The following is a 15,984-nucleotide window of genomic DNA, read 5'->3' as shown; positions in this document are numbered from 1 at the left end:
TTCCTTCAACCCTCACTTACTCACTTGTTCTTTATGATTTTTTGTCAGATCAAAACTTTCCCTAATCTCTACTCTTAGAGCTTGTGGAATTTATCTCTCTCATTTTGTCTGAGCATTTAAGAGAAGAGATTTGAACATTAGCTTCATGCCACACCAGTAGGTGGCACTGGTAACAGAAAGTTTTCTTCCGCCTGAAAGTGTAGTGGGTTAAGATTATATAACATTATCTCTAAAAGTCAACTCATTAGGCTATATACTTCGTATAATGTATTAGCCGAGTGATTTTCAACCTTTTTCATCTTACAGCACAGATAAAGTAATAACTAAAATTCTTCGGCACATAAAAAATATTTTTTGATGATCTCACCTCCCCTCCTTCCCTCCCCCTCCCGCGCCCATCAAAAGGTATACTTTTGATTCATTCACATTGGATGGCTATTGTTGTGTTGGTTGTTGTCATGTTTTATTTGACATTCTAAGGGAAAAGAGGTCAGGTATTGCATGTTCTAAAAATTCTTGTGGCACATGGGTTGAAAATCTCTGGATTAGCCTGATGGAAAGACACTATAACAAAAACATTTCATCTTTTGAAGGAAAAAAGAGATATAAGTAACAGTTTCTCTAGAGAACGAAGTTTTAGTCCCACTTTTGTGAGTAACTTTTCTTTTGATCATAGGCTCATTAAATAATGAGGAACTTGTTAACCTATATGTTAAAAAATATATATGTAGGTATTGTGCTCATTTTCTTTAATTTTTAATTTTTATTGATTTCAGAGAAGAAGGAAGAGGGAGAGAGAGAAACATCAGTGGTGTGAGAGAATCATTGATCAGCTGCCTCCTGCACGCCCCCTACTGGGGATCAAGCCTGCAACTGGGCCTGTGCCCTGACCAGGAATCTAACCATGACCTCCTGGTTCATAGGTCGACACTCAACCACTGAGGCACACTGGCCAGGCAGTATTGTGTTCATTTTCAATAGAAATAATGACTTGATTTTTTTCATATAGAATTCTTGGGCGACCTTCTTGTTCTGTTTCAGACTGTTACAAAAGAAAGACAGATGAAGTTAATACAGCAGCAGAATGACATCACAGGCCTCTCGCGGCAGGTGAAGCATGTGATGAACTTTACAAACTGGGCAATTGCGAGTGGCAGCAGCACAGCCCTCCTGTACAGCAAGCGGCTGGTGAGGCACATATTGTCTTTATTTTTCTGTAGGTTGACTTTGTTACGCATTCGGGAACTGCACCTGTTTAAAGTGTAGATTTTGAATTTTGGCAGATGTATTCACCACCACATTAAGATACAGAAAATCTCCACCACCCAGTCAAGTTTCCTTGTTCCCCTTAACCCCAGGCCCTAGGCAACTATTAGTCTGATTTTTGTCTATTCTAGAATTTCATATAAGTGGAATCATACAGTATTCTGTTTTGAAGATACCTAGTATTGTATGCAGTTTATCATCAGAAATGGCAGAAATGCACGTATGTGCATTTGATTGCTAATATAGGTAGTCTTTGACACACTGATATTGTTTCATTTGAGACTGACACTGTGGGGCTACATGGGCTTTTATTTTATGTCTTATGTTTTTTTAAGTGATATTTAATTTTAAGACTAATGTGAATTTTTTTCCCTTTAAGATTACTTTTCAGTTGCGCCATATTTTGAAAGCTCGTTGTGATCCTGTCCCTGCTGCTAATGGAGCAATACGTTTTCATTGTGATCCCACCTTCTGGGCAAAGAATGTAGTCAATTTAGGTGAGAAATAATTAGTTTTATGAATGTAACTTGGAACACTGAATTAGGAGGAGGAAGTATCTAAAGCAAATTTTATATGTTGAAAGTTTTTTAACTTCACTATTAGAAAATATGTTTTTCATTGGAAACTCACCTAAACTATATGTTTATTATATCTTTAAGAATGTTGAGAGTCTCCTGTATAGTTTTTAAAAATGTGTATCATTTTTTTTTTATATATATTTTACTGATTTTTTACAGAGAGGAAGAGAGAGAGATAGAGAGTTAGAAACATCGATGAGAGAGAAACATCGATCAGCTGCCTCCTGCACATCCCCCACTGGGGAAGTGCCCACAACCCAGGTACATGCCCTTGACCGGAATCGAACCCGGGACCTTTCAGTCCGCAGGCCGAAGCTCTATCCACTGAGACAAACCGGTTTCGGCAAAAAATGTGTATCATTTTTAATATTTCCTGACATCTATTAAATTGGCATTGACTCTTTCATTGAAACTTAGCAAACGGGTCTTCATTCTCTGGAAGTATTTGTTAGATGCTTAGTAGTTTGTATATTAATTGAACCGAATCGTCCTCTGGAGGAGGATGTCCAGGATGCTGATGTGTCTGAAAGTTGTGTCCTGAGGAATGTTTGAAAGATAAAAGTAGCTCTTTTCACATGGAAGAGAAATGGACTTTGCTTTTGTTACTTCATAGTGTGGACCTAAGGACCATAGGTGAAAGTTACAGAGCGACAGACCAATAGCTCAGTTTAAAACAAGGCAAAACCCCAAAAACTTTTCCAACAATTAGAACTGTGTACAGAAGCTATCAAAGCAGAAGTGGACAGCCTTCTATGAAAAAGTAGTCTTTGTGTATATTCAGATTTGGCTAAAGCCTTAGATCAGGCATCAGCAAACTGTTCTAGTGTGGCATGGTAGCTAAATTTGTTTTTTACATTTTAAAGAGTTGTAAAAGCAAATAAATAAAAAACAAAGAACATATGACAGTTCTTATGAGGCCTAAAATATCTGGCTTGTTATAGGAAAGGTTTGCCAACTCTACCTTAGATCAAACCTTCCTGAAATTTGCCTGCTGTTTTTAGAAAGCAGTGGGCTCTGATTTGGATGGGGGAGGGAAGAGCAAGAGAGGTACAGGGATATTGACATGAGAAATCAGGAAAAGTGTCATTTCTAAGGACCTGAGTGGCTTAAAACATTCAGTATTTCCACAGAAGACAGTTTTGTAGCAATGCAATACTTTGCACTGCACATTTTGGCAATTCAAAAGCAGGTGGAATCAGCAATAGTAATCTTGAGTATCCTTGAATCTTGTCAAAGGAGAATTGATTTAGACCAGCGGTCGCCAACCTTTCGGACCTCACGGACCACCAGTGGTCCGTGCCCACCGGTTGGCAACTGCTGATTTAGACTGACTAGCTGGGCTTCTCTAATAACATCTCTTTCAACTCTTAAATTTTCTGTAAATCTACGTAAATAAAGCATAAGGGCAGGTAATATATCTGAGCAATCAAAAGCCGATTATTTGTCTTTGGACTATACTAGATTTCTGATCTTTATCATCTTTAAACCTAGCTCCCATCCCTGCTATACTGTTGGAAGCTTTGCGTGCTGAGGGTTGTCAGAGAAAAGGAAAAGATATTGATTAATCTACAAAGTAGATGATTTATTTGATTATATGCAAATTATTCTCATTTTTTAAATTCTCCAGGTAATCTAGTAATAGAGAGTAAACCAGCTCCTGGGTATACTCCTAATGTTGTAGTTGGGCAAGTTCCTCCAGGGACGAACCACATTAGTAAAACTCCTGGACAGATTAACTTAGCACAACTTCGACTCCAACACATGCAACAACAAGTGTATGCACAGAAGCATCAGCAGTTGCAGCAGATGAGGATACAGCAACCACCTGCTCCTGTATCAACAACAACAACAACAACACAACAGCACCCACGACAAGCAGCTCCTCAGATGTTACAACAACAGGTGAGCATTGTATCACTGCGTTATTGGTACAAATTGTGAAGCCCTCAGGGCTACATTCTGTCCTCCATAAATGAGTCACACACTTCACGTGACTAGCATGGAGAAAACTGGAAGGTCAGAGTTTAAATATTTGTTTTGGGGATCGCAGGGATGTTGGGAAGTGTGAGGAAGGACAGTAAGTAAATACTTACCATGGGAAACAAAATTAACTCACCAGTACACAAGTTTTTATTCCTAACTAGGTCTTTTTTGTTTTACACATAAATGTGATTTTGGGCCAAAGAGCCAGATTATTTTTGCCCAATACTGATATATTCTTTTTAAAAAATATATATATTTTTATTGATTTCAGAGAAGAAGGGAGAGGGAGAGAGAGTTAGAAACATCAGTGATGAGAATCATTGATTGGCTGTCTCCTGCACGCTCCACGCTGGGGATGGAGCCCACAACCTGGACCATGTGCCCTGCCTGGGAATCGAACTATGACCTCCTGGTTCATAGTTATACACTCAACCACTGAGCCACGCTGGCTGGGCCTGATATATTCTTTAGGCATTTGTTCAAATCATTCCCATCCCTGTACCTCTCTTGTTCTCTCCTCCCACATCCAAATCAGAGCTGTTAATGTAGGGTTGGGTAAGTTAATGCTTTAAACACACACATATACTGAGAGAAGGGGCTTGTAGCTAGAGATGAGGAGAATGACTTACACTTTTTACTTTATGTCCTTCTGTATCCTGACAAGTCTTTTTATATAACATTTAGTGACTGAAAATAAATCTATAAAAAATATTATTATAGAAATGCAATTTCTACCCTTTGTAGCCTCCAAGACTGATCAGTGTGCAAACAATGCAAAGAAACAACATGAACTGTGGAGCTTTCCAAGCCCATCAGATGAGATTGGCTCAGAATGCTGCCCGGATACCAGGGATACCCAGGCACAGCGGCCCTCAATATTCCATGATGCAGCCACACCTCCAAAGACAAGTATGCCTAGAGTTACATTTGTAAGAATCATACAATTTTAAAACTAAAAGACACCGTTTTTCTTGATCAGTTGGTGGGGGGAGAGTCACTGATACCTTTAAGAATTAAGACATAAAATTTTGTATTCAATTTTAACAACTTCTTTGATGCCATTAATCCCTCTATATACTATGGGATGAGGACCCCTGATCTAGTCCAGCCAATTCATTCTATAGATCTAAATAATAAAGGAGCTTGTTATTTACCCAAAGTCACAAGAGATAACGGTAAAACCAAGATTAGAACCATAGTTTCCAGAAATTGTTCCTCTGCTCTTTTAATGTGACATTTTGAGCCCAATACATTTTGTTATGAGAACAAAACAATGTATTTTTAAAAATTTATTTTTACTTTTTTGCTTCTCTCTACTTAGTATTGTTCTTTTTGGGAAGTAGATATACCCATCCTTAAAAATAAATGTATTTAGGGACATGTTTTTTACTCTTTGTCTGAATAGTAGGTTACCTTTGTATAGGAGGCATGATTTTAAAATGAAGCTACTTTGATACAGGATTTCTAGTTATGAAAGAATGCAGTTTATTTTATAACAGTTGGAGTGATGTTTCTTTTAAAGGTTTTTTAAAAAAACATTTAAAAATATATTTTTTTATTGATTTCAGAGAGGAAGTAAGAGGGGGGGGGGAGAGAGAGAGAGAGAGAGAGAGAGAGAGAGAGAGAGAGAGAGAGAGAGAGAGAGAAACATCAATGATGAGAGAAAATCATTGATCAACACCCCCTACTGGGGTTCGAGCCTGCAACCAGGCATGTACCCTTGACCGGAATCGAACACGGGACGCTTGACCGGAATCGAACATGGGACCCTTCAGTCCAAAGGCCGACACTCTATCCACTGAGCTAAACCAGCTAGTGCTCTTTTAAAGATTTTTTAAGACCATCAGAATGATTGGGAGGCCTCATCAGAAACAGATTCTGAGCCATACCCACTGAGTCAGAATTTCTAGGAGGGGGCTACTCAGAAATGTGTAAACGCTTACTGACTCACATCAGTCTGCATACCAAAGTTGACATACTTTCCTTCAACTTTTGAAGAATTAGTGCTCTCTCACATTTAAAGATTGACATTTAAAAGTTACATTATAAGTTTAAGTTTAAATAGTTCCAAAGGACATAATTTCTGGCATATTGTAAATATTGACATTATAAAGTAAAACTCTTATATTTTATTCTAGTAAATGAATCCACTGGCGTCCCAAATACCACAGCAAGCTCCTTTTTGAAAGTCAAAATTTTACGCTGGGACTTGAATATCTCTTCTACTTTCTTTGTAGCATTTTATAAAAATATGTATATTTATGTTAGATAAAGTTATAAATCAATCAGTCTTTGGAGTTATTCTGCAGGAAAAAAAAATGTTTATTATAAAATAAAAATTGTTAAATTTTCAGCCATAGTAAGGCTACTGTTAAACTGAAACTTTCTTTGGACCAAATTTGTATTACAATTATTCCTATTCAGTTTTTTAAGCAGCATATTTATTTACATGCTTTAAGAATATTAGGAAACATAAAGAGTAAAATTCTTTTAGATCTACATTTCTTTTTGAGAAAAATAGAGTCTTTTCAGTTATATGTGTTTGTTATTGTTAGAGTAAGTCAGAATTCAACATCAGTTTTTATTACTAGCTTGTTTTTTTGTTTTCATGTGATGCTCAGGAGACATGTTCACAAAAAATTGTGTCTGGGAAGTATAAGAATTTCAATTCTTTGAACATTTTCTAGGTTATGAAAGCTGAATGAATCTCACAATGAGCTGTCAAAACTTTAAAATATCTTAACAATTGATGGCTTTTCAGGTCTTCCTTAATTTTTGTTGCTCATCAAATAACAGAACCCACTTAAAATTTGTGACACAGGTGTTGGTCAAGCACTTGATGAACAGTGTGACAGCTTTATTGTCCCTTTACTTGTCTCTCTGGTTTGTTTTTACGTTGGGGCAGAGTGCTAGGTAAGATTAGGAATGGGTCAGAGGTTCGCTGTTTTTTTGTGGAGAAGGGTAGTTGTGAAATAATGGAAAAAGAACTTGCAGACCACAGCACATTCTTAGGTAAATTGGGTTTTCTTTAGAAAAAAGTACATATGATTGAAGCTCTGGGCATTAATTGCCCTAGAAGTGTTCACTCCACCCCCCCACCCCCTTTTTTAAAAATATATTTTATTGATTTTTTACAGAGCGGAAGGGAGAGGGATAGAGAGTTAGAAACATCGATGAGAGAGAAACATCGATCAGCTGCCTCCTGCACACCCTCCACCGGGGATGTGCCCGCAACCAAGGTACATGCCCTTGACCGGAATCGAACCTGGGACCCTTGAGTCCGCAGGCTGACGCTCTGTCCACTGAACCAAACTGGTCAGGGCGAAGTGTTCACCCCTTAATACATAGAAAGCCTTCAGGTGTTACTGGGGGGCCAGGTACACCCTTTGGAAGAGGGCAGGAGCTACAGAATCACACTCGCCAGCCACCTAAGAACAGTGCTCTATGCTTTAGGGTCCCTGCAGAATCCCCGAAGTTTAGAATTTTACATTTTTTAATGTTTTAAATGACTTATATGTGTATAGAAATTTATTTTCCAAAGCTTTTCATCTACATGATCTTAAACAATCCTCATAACAGCCTTACAATGAGACAGATGTGTTCATTTTTGTTCATCATCATTCACATTTCTAAATAACTGATTATGTCACACGTGTCAGGAATTGATGTCATATTTCTGTTTGTAGAGTCATTATTTACATATAAATTATACAGTACACAATTAATTCCTTTTATTTAAAAAAAAAGAGTCAAAGAGGAATGTAGACAAAACAGTGGCTTTCAGGAAATGCTGTTTGAAAACTCGGGGGCTTCCAGATCATCTATTTACATGCATCTTTGTTCAGAATAAGATCATGTCATCAGGTTGAAAATTATTGTCAAGTTTGGCTTTTCCTAAATACAACAAAAAAAAATAGAAAAACGAAAAGGCTGAGTTAAATTATTATTTATTTCCTGTATAAGTTTGAGAGGGCTTACTTTTTTGTTTCTCAACCATAGTTATCAGACCCTTGTACAATCTAACTTAAATTAAAAATTGTTGTCAAGGTTTATTCATATTAGGGTATCACCGCTGATTAAATAATGATAGCATCTTCTTTCCTAACAGCACTCAAACCCAGGGCATGCTGGACCCTTTCCTGTTGTGTCAGTGCACAACACCACAATCAACCCAACCAGCCCTACTACAGCTACTATGGCAAGTGCAAATCGAGGTCCCACCAGCCCATCTGTTACAGCAATAGAGTTAATCCCCTCAGTTACCAACCCAGAAAACCTTCCATCGCTACCAGATATTCCACCCATACAGGTTTGTATTTAAGTTTAATGAAAGATTTAAAACCTTGTCTTAATTAGGGATTTCGAGTATATTTTTCTGGTTGTTGTTTTTAAGTTGAGGCATTTTAAATTTAGAATATATTTGAATTTTTAAAAGTTACATTGTGTTAAAACTAGCAATCCTCAATATAACTCCAATATTGTTTAAAAATCATGAATTCATTGTAAATTATTTTAACCTGATTGCTTTCCTGATGTTAGGAGAGATCTTTTTTGGCTAAGCAAAGTGTAGTTGTGTTGGCACTAAGAGTACTGGGCTATATGGAAATTTTTGTACTATATCTGTAAAAAATAAAATTGCTGAGTTATAAGCTTATTATAATTTACAAAGAACTTTAACAGGTATTAGTTTAATGCTTGAAATCATTTTATATGATACTAGAGGCCCGGGGTACCTCAGCCTGTCCTGCATTCTCTCTCGCAATCCGGGACCCCTTGGGGGATGTCTGGTGCCCTTCAGTCAGCTGAGTGACGCTCCCACTGTGGGAGGCACTGACCTCCAGGGGACAGCTCCTGCATTGAGCATCTGCCCCCTGGTGGTCAGTGCATGTCATAGCAACTGGTCCAACGATCAACTGGTTGACCGGTTGCTTAGGATTTTATATATATAGATGTAATATATCTACTTTATGGATGAAAGTAAGAGGATAGTGACTTTCTCAGAGTCACCCAGTAAATGTGTTGGGAAAGTTGTAATTCAAAATCTAGATTCCTGATTACAAGTCCAGTTCTCTCCCTAATATTTGTAGAGATTGCAGGGAGATAGTTTGGGATTGGAGGCCTGGAAAGCTGTTAGTTTTCAGAGGCTTTGGGCAACCAGAGAGAGGTGTGTACATGTTTAAGGAGTCATTGACATTTTACTAAGCACTATGTATGCTGAAGTCCTGGGCATTAATGATCATCTATCTATATATATATATAAAAGGCTAATATGCAAAGTGTCTCCTTGGGAGTTCAATTGGGAGAGTGGGAACTTGATCGCTTGCTATGACGTACTCTGACCACCAGGGTGCGGCGTGGAACATGCGGGCGACCAGTGGCAGTGGTGGGGCACTGAGGGAGCAAGGGAAGGAGGAGGTGGGGAGGTGGGGAACTTGATCAGCCCTGATCGCTGCCAGGCCTAGGAACCCTACCCATGCACGAATTTCTTGCACCGGGCCTCTAGTAAAAAGATAGACAGGACTTGATTCCAATTCTTAAAGAAACTTCCAAAGGGAGAAGAAGGAAGGTTGCTAATGTCACACTTATCATAATTTGCTAGGGTCACTCTGACCTTGGTCTAGGTTAGTGGTCGGCAAACTGCGGCTCGCGAGCCACATGCGGCTCTTTGGCCTCTTGAGTGTGGCTCTTCCACAAAATACCAACTTCTGCGCATGGGCCACGAAGTTTCAATCGCATTGTACGTTGCTCGCCCGCATGTGGTATTTTGTGGAAGAGCCACACTCAAGGGGCCAAAGAGCCGCATGTGGCTCGCGAGCTGCAGTTTGCTGACCACTTGTGTAGTTCTTTCTAACACAGACCAGGTGGTGGAAGTGTATATGTCCCACATCTTTGAAAAGTTGGGCATCATAAGGGAAGAAGGCACATATACTTTCCTTATCATCTTGCCCAGAAGAGCTATGAGGTCAAGACAAGAAGCTCTGGAATGTGTGCCCTCCAGTGTTTAATTTTTTAAAGTGGGCAGAGAATAGAATCCATATTTTCTCTGATATACCTTCTCTTATTAAAGTTATCATTTACTTTTAAAAATTGAGATATAATTCACATACCATAAAACCCCACTTTTAAAAATGTACAGTTCATTGGTTGTTAGTGTATTTACAAGAGTGTGCTACTATCACCACTTAATTTCAGAGCATTTCATTACCCCAAAACTGTGGTCGGCAAACTGCGGCTCGCGAGCCACATGTGGCTCTTTGGCCTTTTGAGTGTGGCTCTTCCACAAAATACCACGTGCAGGCGTGCACGTACAGTGCAATTGAAACTTTGTGGCCCATGTGCAGAAGTCGGTATTTTGTGGAAGAGCCACACTCAAGGGGCCAAAGAGCCGCATGTGGCTCGCGAGCTGCAGTTTGCCGACCACTGCCCCGAAAGAAACTCTGTACCCATTAGCAGCCACTCTCCAAACTGGTTTTCACGTTGCTGCACCATTTTACATTCTCAGCAGCAGTGTGTGAGGATTTCAGTTTCTCCACGTTCTTGCCAATACTTGTTATTGTCACTTGTGTTTAAAAGGAATTAGAGGTGTTACACAAAAGCCCAGCCACAGTAAGACATAGTTAACTATATGAACCAAAAATAGAAAGGGAAACAACGTATTATCTCTGGAAGAACCACTTTTTCTACTATCCTATAGTTTCTATGGTATAGTAAAAGGAAACATGGGACGCTATACAGGAAGCAGATGGGGTAGCATTAACTATGTAACAGAGCAGAAAATAAATGCAAGGGCCATTTTGGATATTTGGTAGAATCTTTAGGTTTTCTATATATATCATGTTATCTGCAAATAATGACAGTTTTACTTCTTCCTATCCAAATTAGACGCCTTTTATTTCTTTTTCTTTCTTAATTGCTCTTGCTAGGACTTCCAATACTGTGTTGAATAAAAGTGGCAAGAGTGGTCATCCTTGTCTTTTTCCTGATCTTAAAGGAAAAGCTTTAGCTTTTCACTGTTAAGTATGATGTAGCTCTGGACTTATGATTTATGTTCTTTATTATGTTGAGGTATGTTTTCTCTATACCCACTTGGTTGATAGTTTTTTTTTTCATTAATGGGTGTTGAATCTATTTACTTTTAGAAGAGTCCTCCCTTGCCTCTGATATGTTTTGAGCTGCTTTATTCTGATTAGTTTTCTGTCAATCCAATTCTACCTTGGTTTTTGTATGTATAGTTTCTTTCACAGTTTCTGCTTCAATGCCAAGTTTTTCTGTTTTATAGTCATGAAAATCAGTGTGGTTTTTGAGAGGAAAGGACAGCAATTAATAAATATATGTGTTCAGTTTTCAAAAAGTGATCTTGAATGGTTTTGGGGGAGCTATGTTTGTTGAAATAAAGGGAGGAAGACGGGACAGGGATGTTGGAAAACAGGGTCCTGCATCAGTTTTGAGTAAAGGCAGACATGTCAGTGTGTCAGTGCTGTTTTCATAGCAGAACGTAAAGAGCTTAGTGGATCGCTGGGTCTGTTCTGACCTGCCAGGTGTTTGTTGCATATTATTATGGCTTTATTCACATCAACTTTATACTGTGTGGAGCCTCAGGGAGCGTAAGGAAGCAATAGTTAAGCCGACTTAGATGTAGGCCAATCTGTTTATTAGGAAACTGAGCGTAAGTGGTTATATTAATTAAATGAATAACATCTCTGTTTAATCAAAGCAAATTTATCTCTTTTGTTTTTCTCTTTAGTTGGAAGATGCTGGTTCAAGTAGTTTAGATAATCTACTAAGTAGATACATCTCAGGCAGCCACCTACCCCCACAGCCTACAAGTACCATGAATCCCTCTCCAGGTCCCTCTGCCCTATCTCCCGGATCATCAGGTAAAACCCACTGAGGTACTGCCTCATTTCTTTAACACCTTAACAAAAATTGTCTCTCAGTATATGCATTTGGGTTCTTCAGAAAAATAGAATCAATAGGAGATTTGTGCGCGGGTGGGAAGGGAAAGAGAGAGAGATGTTAAGGAATAGCTCATGTGATTGTTGGGGCTGGCAAGTCCGAAGTCTGCAGGTTGGTTGCCATGCTGGAGACCCAGAGAAGAGCTGATGTAGCCTTGAGTGTAGAGGCAAAATTCTTTCTTCCTCTGGTGATCTCAGTCTTTTTTTTTTCCAGTTGATCAGCAGCCTAGCCAGGTTCTCTAGCCAGGTTCTAGCCAGGATCTCCAGCCAGGTTGATCTCAGTCTTTTAAGGTTTTCAACTCATTGGATGAGGCCCAAACACATTATGGAAGTTGATCTTTTTTACTCTAAATCTACTGATTTAGGTGTTAATCACATCTTAAAATACCTTCATAATAACATTTAGACTGGTGTTTGGACAAACAATTGGTATTGTATTCTAGCCAAGTTGACGCACCAAAGTAACAACCTCATAACGTATATGTTTTTTCTGACTGCTCTATTTTTCTTCAAATACTTTAGGCATTCTTCAGCTAACTGAAGTCGTAGGAGTTTCTATCGTAGTGCACACTGTTCAGAACTCCAGTGTGCCCCTCTCCCCGGCTTTATTCATGTTCATTGCTGGACCTGTAGTTCCATTTACTTTCCATGTCTTATATTTTATGATATAGATCATCAGCTGAAGAATTCTTTGGTTTCAACCCAAGTTCAAAACACTTGGTAAAATAATGAAAAGTGGAAAAATTGTTTTAAAAAACGAGTTGAGGAAAGGCAAGTGAATTTTCAAATGGTAATTTTAAAACAAAAACTTATATTTATTGGAAACTGTTAAAAAGTGACCAATCAATTCCATGAGATGTAGCTCTCTTCCGAAACCCAGGTGTTTATTGACCTTACCAAGAGTGAATGATTGAAGCAACTCCCCCCAGATTTATGGTGCAGAGGGGTTATGGGATATATTTTTCTGGTATAAATTAGATGTTATTTTTTTCTTACTAAAACAGATTACCTCATTATTTCTAGAGAAAGAATAGTTCAAATTTAAATGTGGGTTTTGCATGAGATGCATCATTAATAGATTTTTTGAGTCATCTAATTTTTGAGGTTTAATTATTCCAGAACTCTGGAAAAAAAAAGAATAAATAATAGGAATATAAGTAGTATATTTATCAGATAACGTAGGGAAAGACGGCAAATAGCTTTCTCTTGGTCAGTTTTCATTGATCCGATCGTGTTGCTGTGAGGCTCTGGGGATGGTGCTCATCTGAGAGAAACTGGTTGAGGTCTGCCAATGATTACAAATGCCATACCTGACTTCTGGGCTAAGCCTGGGTCTGATTTTCAGGAAATTAAAAAAAAATTATGTGTTGATTTTAGATAGAGGAAGGGAGGGAGGAACAGAGGGAGAGATTGATTTGTTGTCCTACTTATCATACCCACAACCTGGTTTATCAGTCAATGCTCTAACCAACTGAGCTATCTGGCCAGGGCAGCTAAATTGTATTATGATGATCTTGGAATCTGTAACTAGTAGGTAGAATTCTGAATATTCATACCTGTATTAATATTCATTTTGACTTATTTGCAGGTTTATCCAGTTCTCACACTCCTGTGAGACCCCCTAGTACGTCTAGTACTGGCAGCAGAGGCAGGTGAGTATTACATTATTAATAGGTACAATTTTTTGTTAAGAATATTTCAAATATATACTTTAAAAAATGAATATTACAGTGAACTCTTACATACTTACAATCTAGCTTCAATAATCACCAAGTTATGGCCAATCTTAATTCTCTGTTCATTCCCTCTTGGTCTGGATTATTTTGAAACAGATCTCAGATATCCTATTTACTTGTGACTATTTCAGAATATATCACTTAAAATACAAGGATTTAAAAATTTTATAACCACAGAACTATTATCACACCTAGAAAAAATGTAATGGATAATTCTTTAATATTACTAGAGATACAGTTAAATGTTCAGATTTCCCCATAAATAGCTTTTAAAATTTCCCATAAATACCTTTACATTGCCACCGATATATATGTTGAAGTCAGAATCAATGTATGTGAGGAGGTGTATTGTTTTTCCTATAGCATTCCATCCATTTTGTCATTTAAATACATTTCCTGCTGTTTTTTCTCTATATTGTATTTAGGTCAGGTGGTTTGATTGGATTCAGGTTTGATTTGGGGGAAAGGGTAGTGGTGCTGTGTATTCCCATAAGGGTCACATAATGTCTGGTCGGGTTTTATTTGTTTTGTGAAAGCGATCATTAATGATCATTGCCTAACTCCTTTTTTACTGGTTGAAAAATGATGCATTTGAATTATTGTATTATTCCTTCTTTGTTTATTAAACAATTCTGTAAAGAGACACTTTCTGCCATCAACTATTTGGTTATGGGAAAAGCTGAGTGAATAGATTCGTTCTATTTACTTATTGAGTTGATTTCCCAGCACCCTTCAACAGTGACCAGTGGTTTTATTATTTTTAACTTTATGAACTCATATACTTAAATATATTTTATATGATCCAAACCATTGTAGATGTTATTTTATTGATGCTTAAAGTTTTTTTATCTTTGGCCTGTCAGAGCTTTTTAAAGTCTGACCCCAGCAACCTCTGAAGGCTTCCTTGTTTGTTGTTATAAAATGATTGTCCAGGTTCATCTTGTACATTACCTGCTTCAGAACTGGAATCAGCCATTTCTCTAAGAAATCTGGCCACGTTAGTGAGAAATGGTGCTTGGAGACAGTCTTCTAGGAACTAGGGATACTCATTACTACTGAATTATTGTTTTTTATGCCTTTTTGGTGGACAGAACTAAGAAAATGGGGGTGGTGGGAGAGAGTGTGTTTTAAGATAAAATACAGTAATGTTGACTTTTACTGTTTAGTTTAAATAATTTAGTATAATATAATGCCAGAAAGATTTACGTTATAAGATTCTTTTGTATGCATGAGTGCACATGCATTTTGAAGATTGGTCCTTTCAAACACTTGCTTGACTTTTTAATTATACTTTAATAATCAGTACTTTTAGAAGAAAAGAATAAATTGAGTGAAAAAAAAGGTGTTCATTCTTAGAAGTAATACAGTCTTACCAGTTCTTCACATCTCTTGCCAGTGGTTTTGCTTTGTGTTCTAGGTATAACTGATTAGTCTTGTGTCATGACATTGATTTCAAATAAGGACATTCTAGGTTGTTTACTATTTGTTATCCTCTTTTCCCAATTCCCTGCCCGTAAAAACTAAACTAGCAATTCCTTTGAGAAGGCTTCATGAACCACTGTTGATGTTATTTTCTTCAGATGTTTGGGGGTAGAGAAGAGTTAAAACTACTTTTATAGAGAGAAGGGAAAATGATTGTTTACTAGACTTCTTACCTGGTGTATTGTAAGTGCCTCAGAACATAACATGTGTTTTTAAGATCTTCTGAAAGTTTGATTTACATTTTTAAGAATTGGAAGCTAAGTTTATACCACACTCCTCTTAACAACATTATGAAGTATCTTATCTTAAAATTAATAAATTGTCTGTTGCTTTCACATTAATGAACATTATTTTTATACACACCACACAGTCAAACATATGTGGCCTTTCTTGTTTTTTTATTAGCTGTGGGTCATCAGGAAGAACTGCTGAGAAGACAAGTCTTAGTTTCAAGTCCGATCAAGTGAAGGTCAAGCAAGAACCTGGGACCGAAGACGAAATATGTAGCTTTTCAGGAGCCGTGAAGCAAGAGAAGGCAGAGGACGGCCGGAGGAGTGCCTGCATGGTAAAGCCGCCGGGTCTGCCGGGACCCTCCCCCTCCGCGCGCTAGACTGAGCAGGGCTGCCCTGACCACGCACTTACGCTTGCATTTCTGCGCCGGTACTAGCCAGTCATCTCTTTTTCTAACTCAGTGTCTCTAAATGTTAGCTGTAACTGATCAGAAAAGAATCATACCAAAGATTCATTTAAAATTAATCTTTTTATTTTTAATTGGTCGTATTTTTTGCCATGATTTTAAGTCAGATTCTATCTTATTCTGAATTTTTTAATCATCTCAGGCCACAAATGACCCTTGGCTATTTGCCTGGACCTGTACATTCAGAATTAAGGCTGCTGACTTGAAAGAAGTTAACAATCAAAGAGTTTTGTGATGGGGGAAGATTGCCTTTAGCTTATGAATTATTACCCATTTTAGAGTTCCCA

General features: G+C 37.9%; 1 protein-coding gene across 2 annotated transcripts in view; it reads left to right on the top strand.

Moving 5' to 3' along the window:
- Window positions 1–15,984, top strand: part of TRIM33 (tripartite motif containing 33) — a 62,601-nt gene that overhangs the window by 35,583 nt on the left and 11,034 nt on the right. For both annotated transcript variants that reach the window (XM_081112545.1, XM_081112546.1), the window contains exons 7-14: window positions 1,042–1,188; window positions 1,646–1,763; window positions 3,472–3,746; window positions 4,572–4,736; window positions 7,936–8,136; window positions 11,572–11,704; window positions 13,371–13,434; window positions 15,406–15,565. In XM_081112545.1, the coding sequence (XP_080968671.1) occupies window positions 1,042–1,188; window positions 1,646–1,763; window positions 3,472–3,746; window positions 4,572–4,736; window positions 7,936–8,136; window positions 11,572–11,704; window positions 13,371–13,434; window positions 15,406–15,565 (1,263 nt within the window). The remainder of the gene's footprint in view (window positions 1–1,041; window positions 1,189–1,645; window positions 1,764–3,471; window positions 3,747–4,571; window positions 4,737–7,935; window positions 8,137–11,571; window positions 11,705–13,370; window positions 13,435–15,405; window positions 15,566–15,984) is intronic.

Source organism: Myotis nattereri (genome assembly GCF_964212035.1).
Source record: "Myotis nattereri genome assembly, chromosome: 18".
NCBI lineage: Eukaryota > Metazoa > Chordata > Mammalia > Chiroptera > Vespertilionidae > Myotis > Myotis nattereri.
This window is presented reverse-complemented; position numbering and strand designations above follow the sequence as displayed.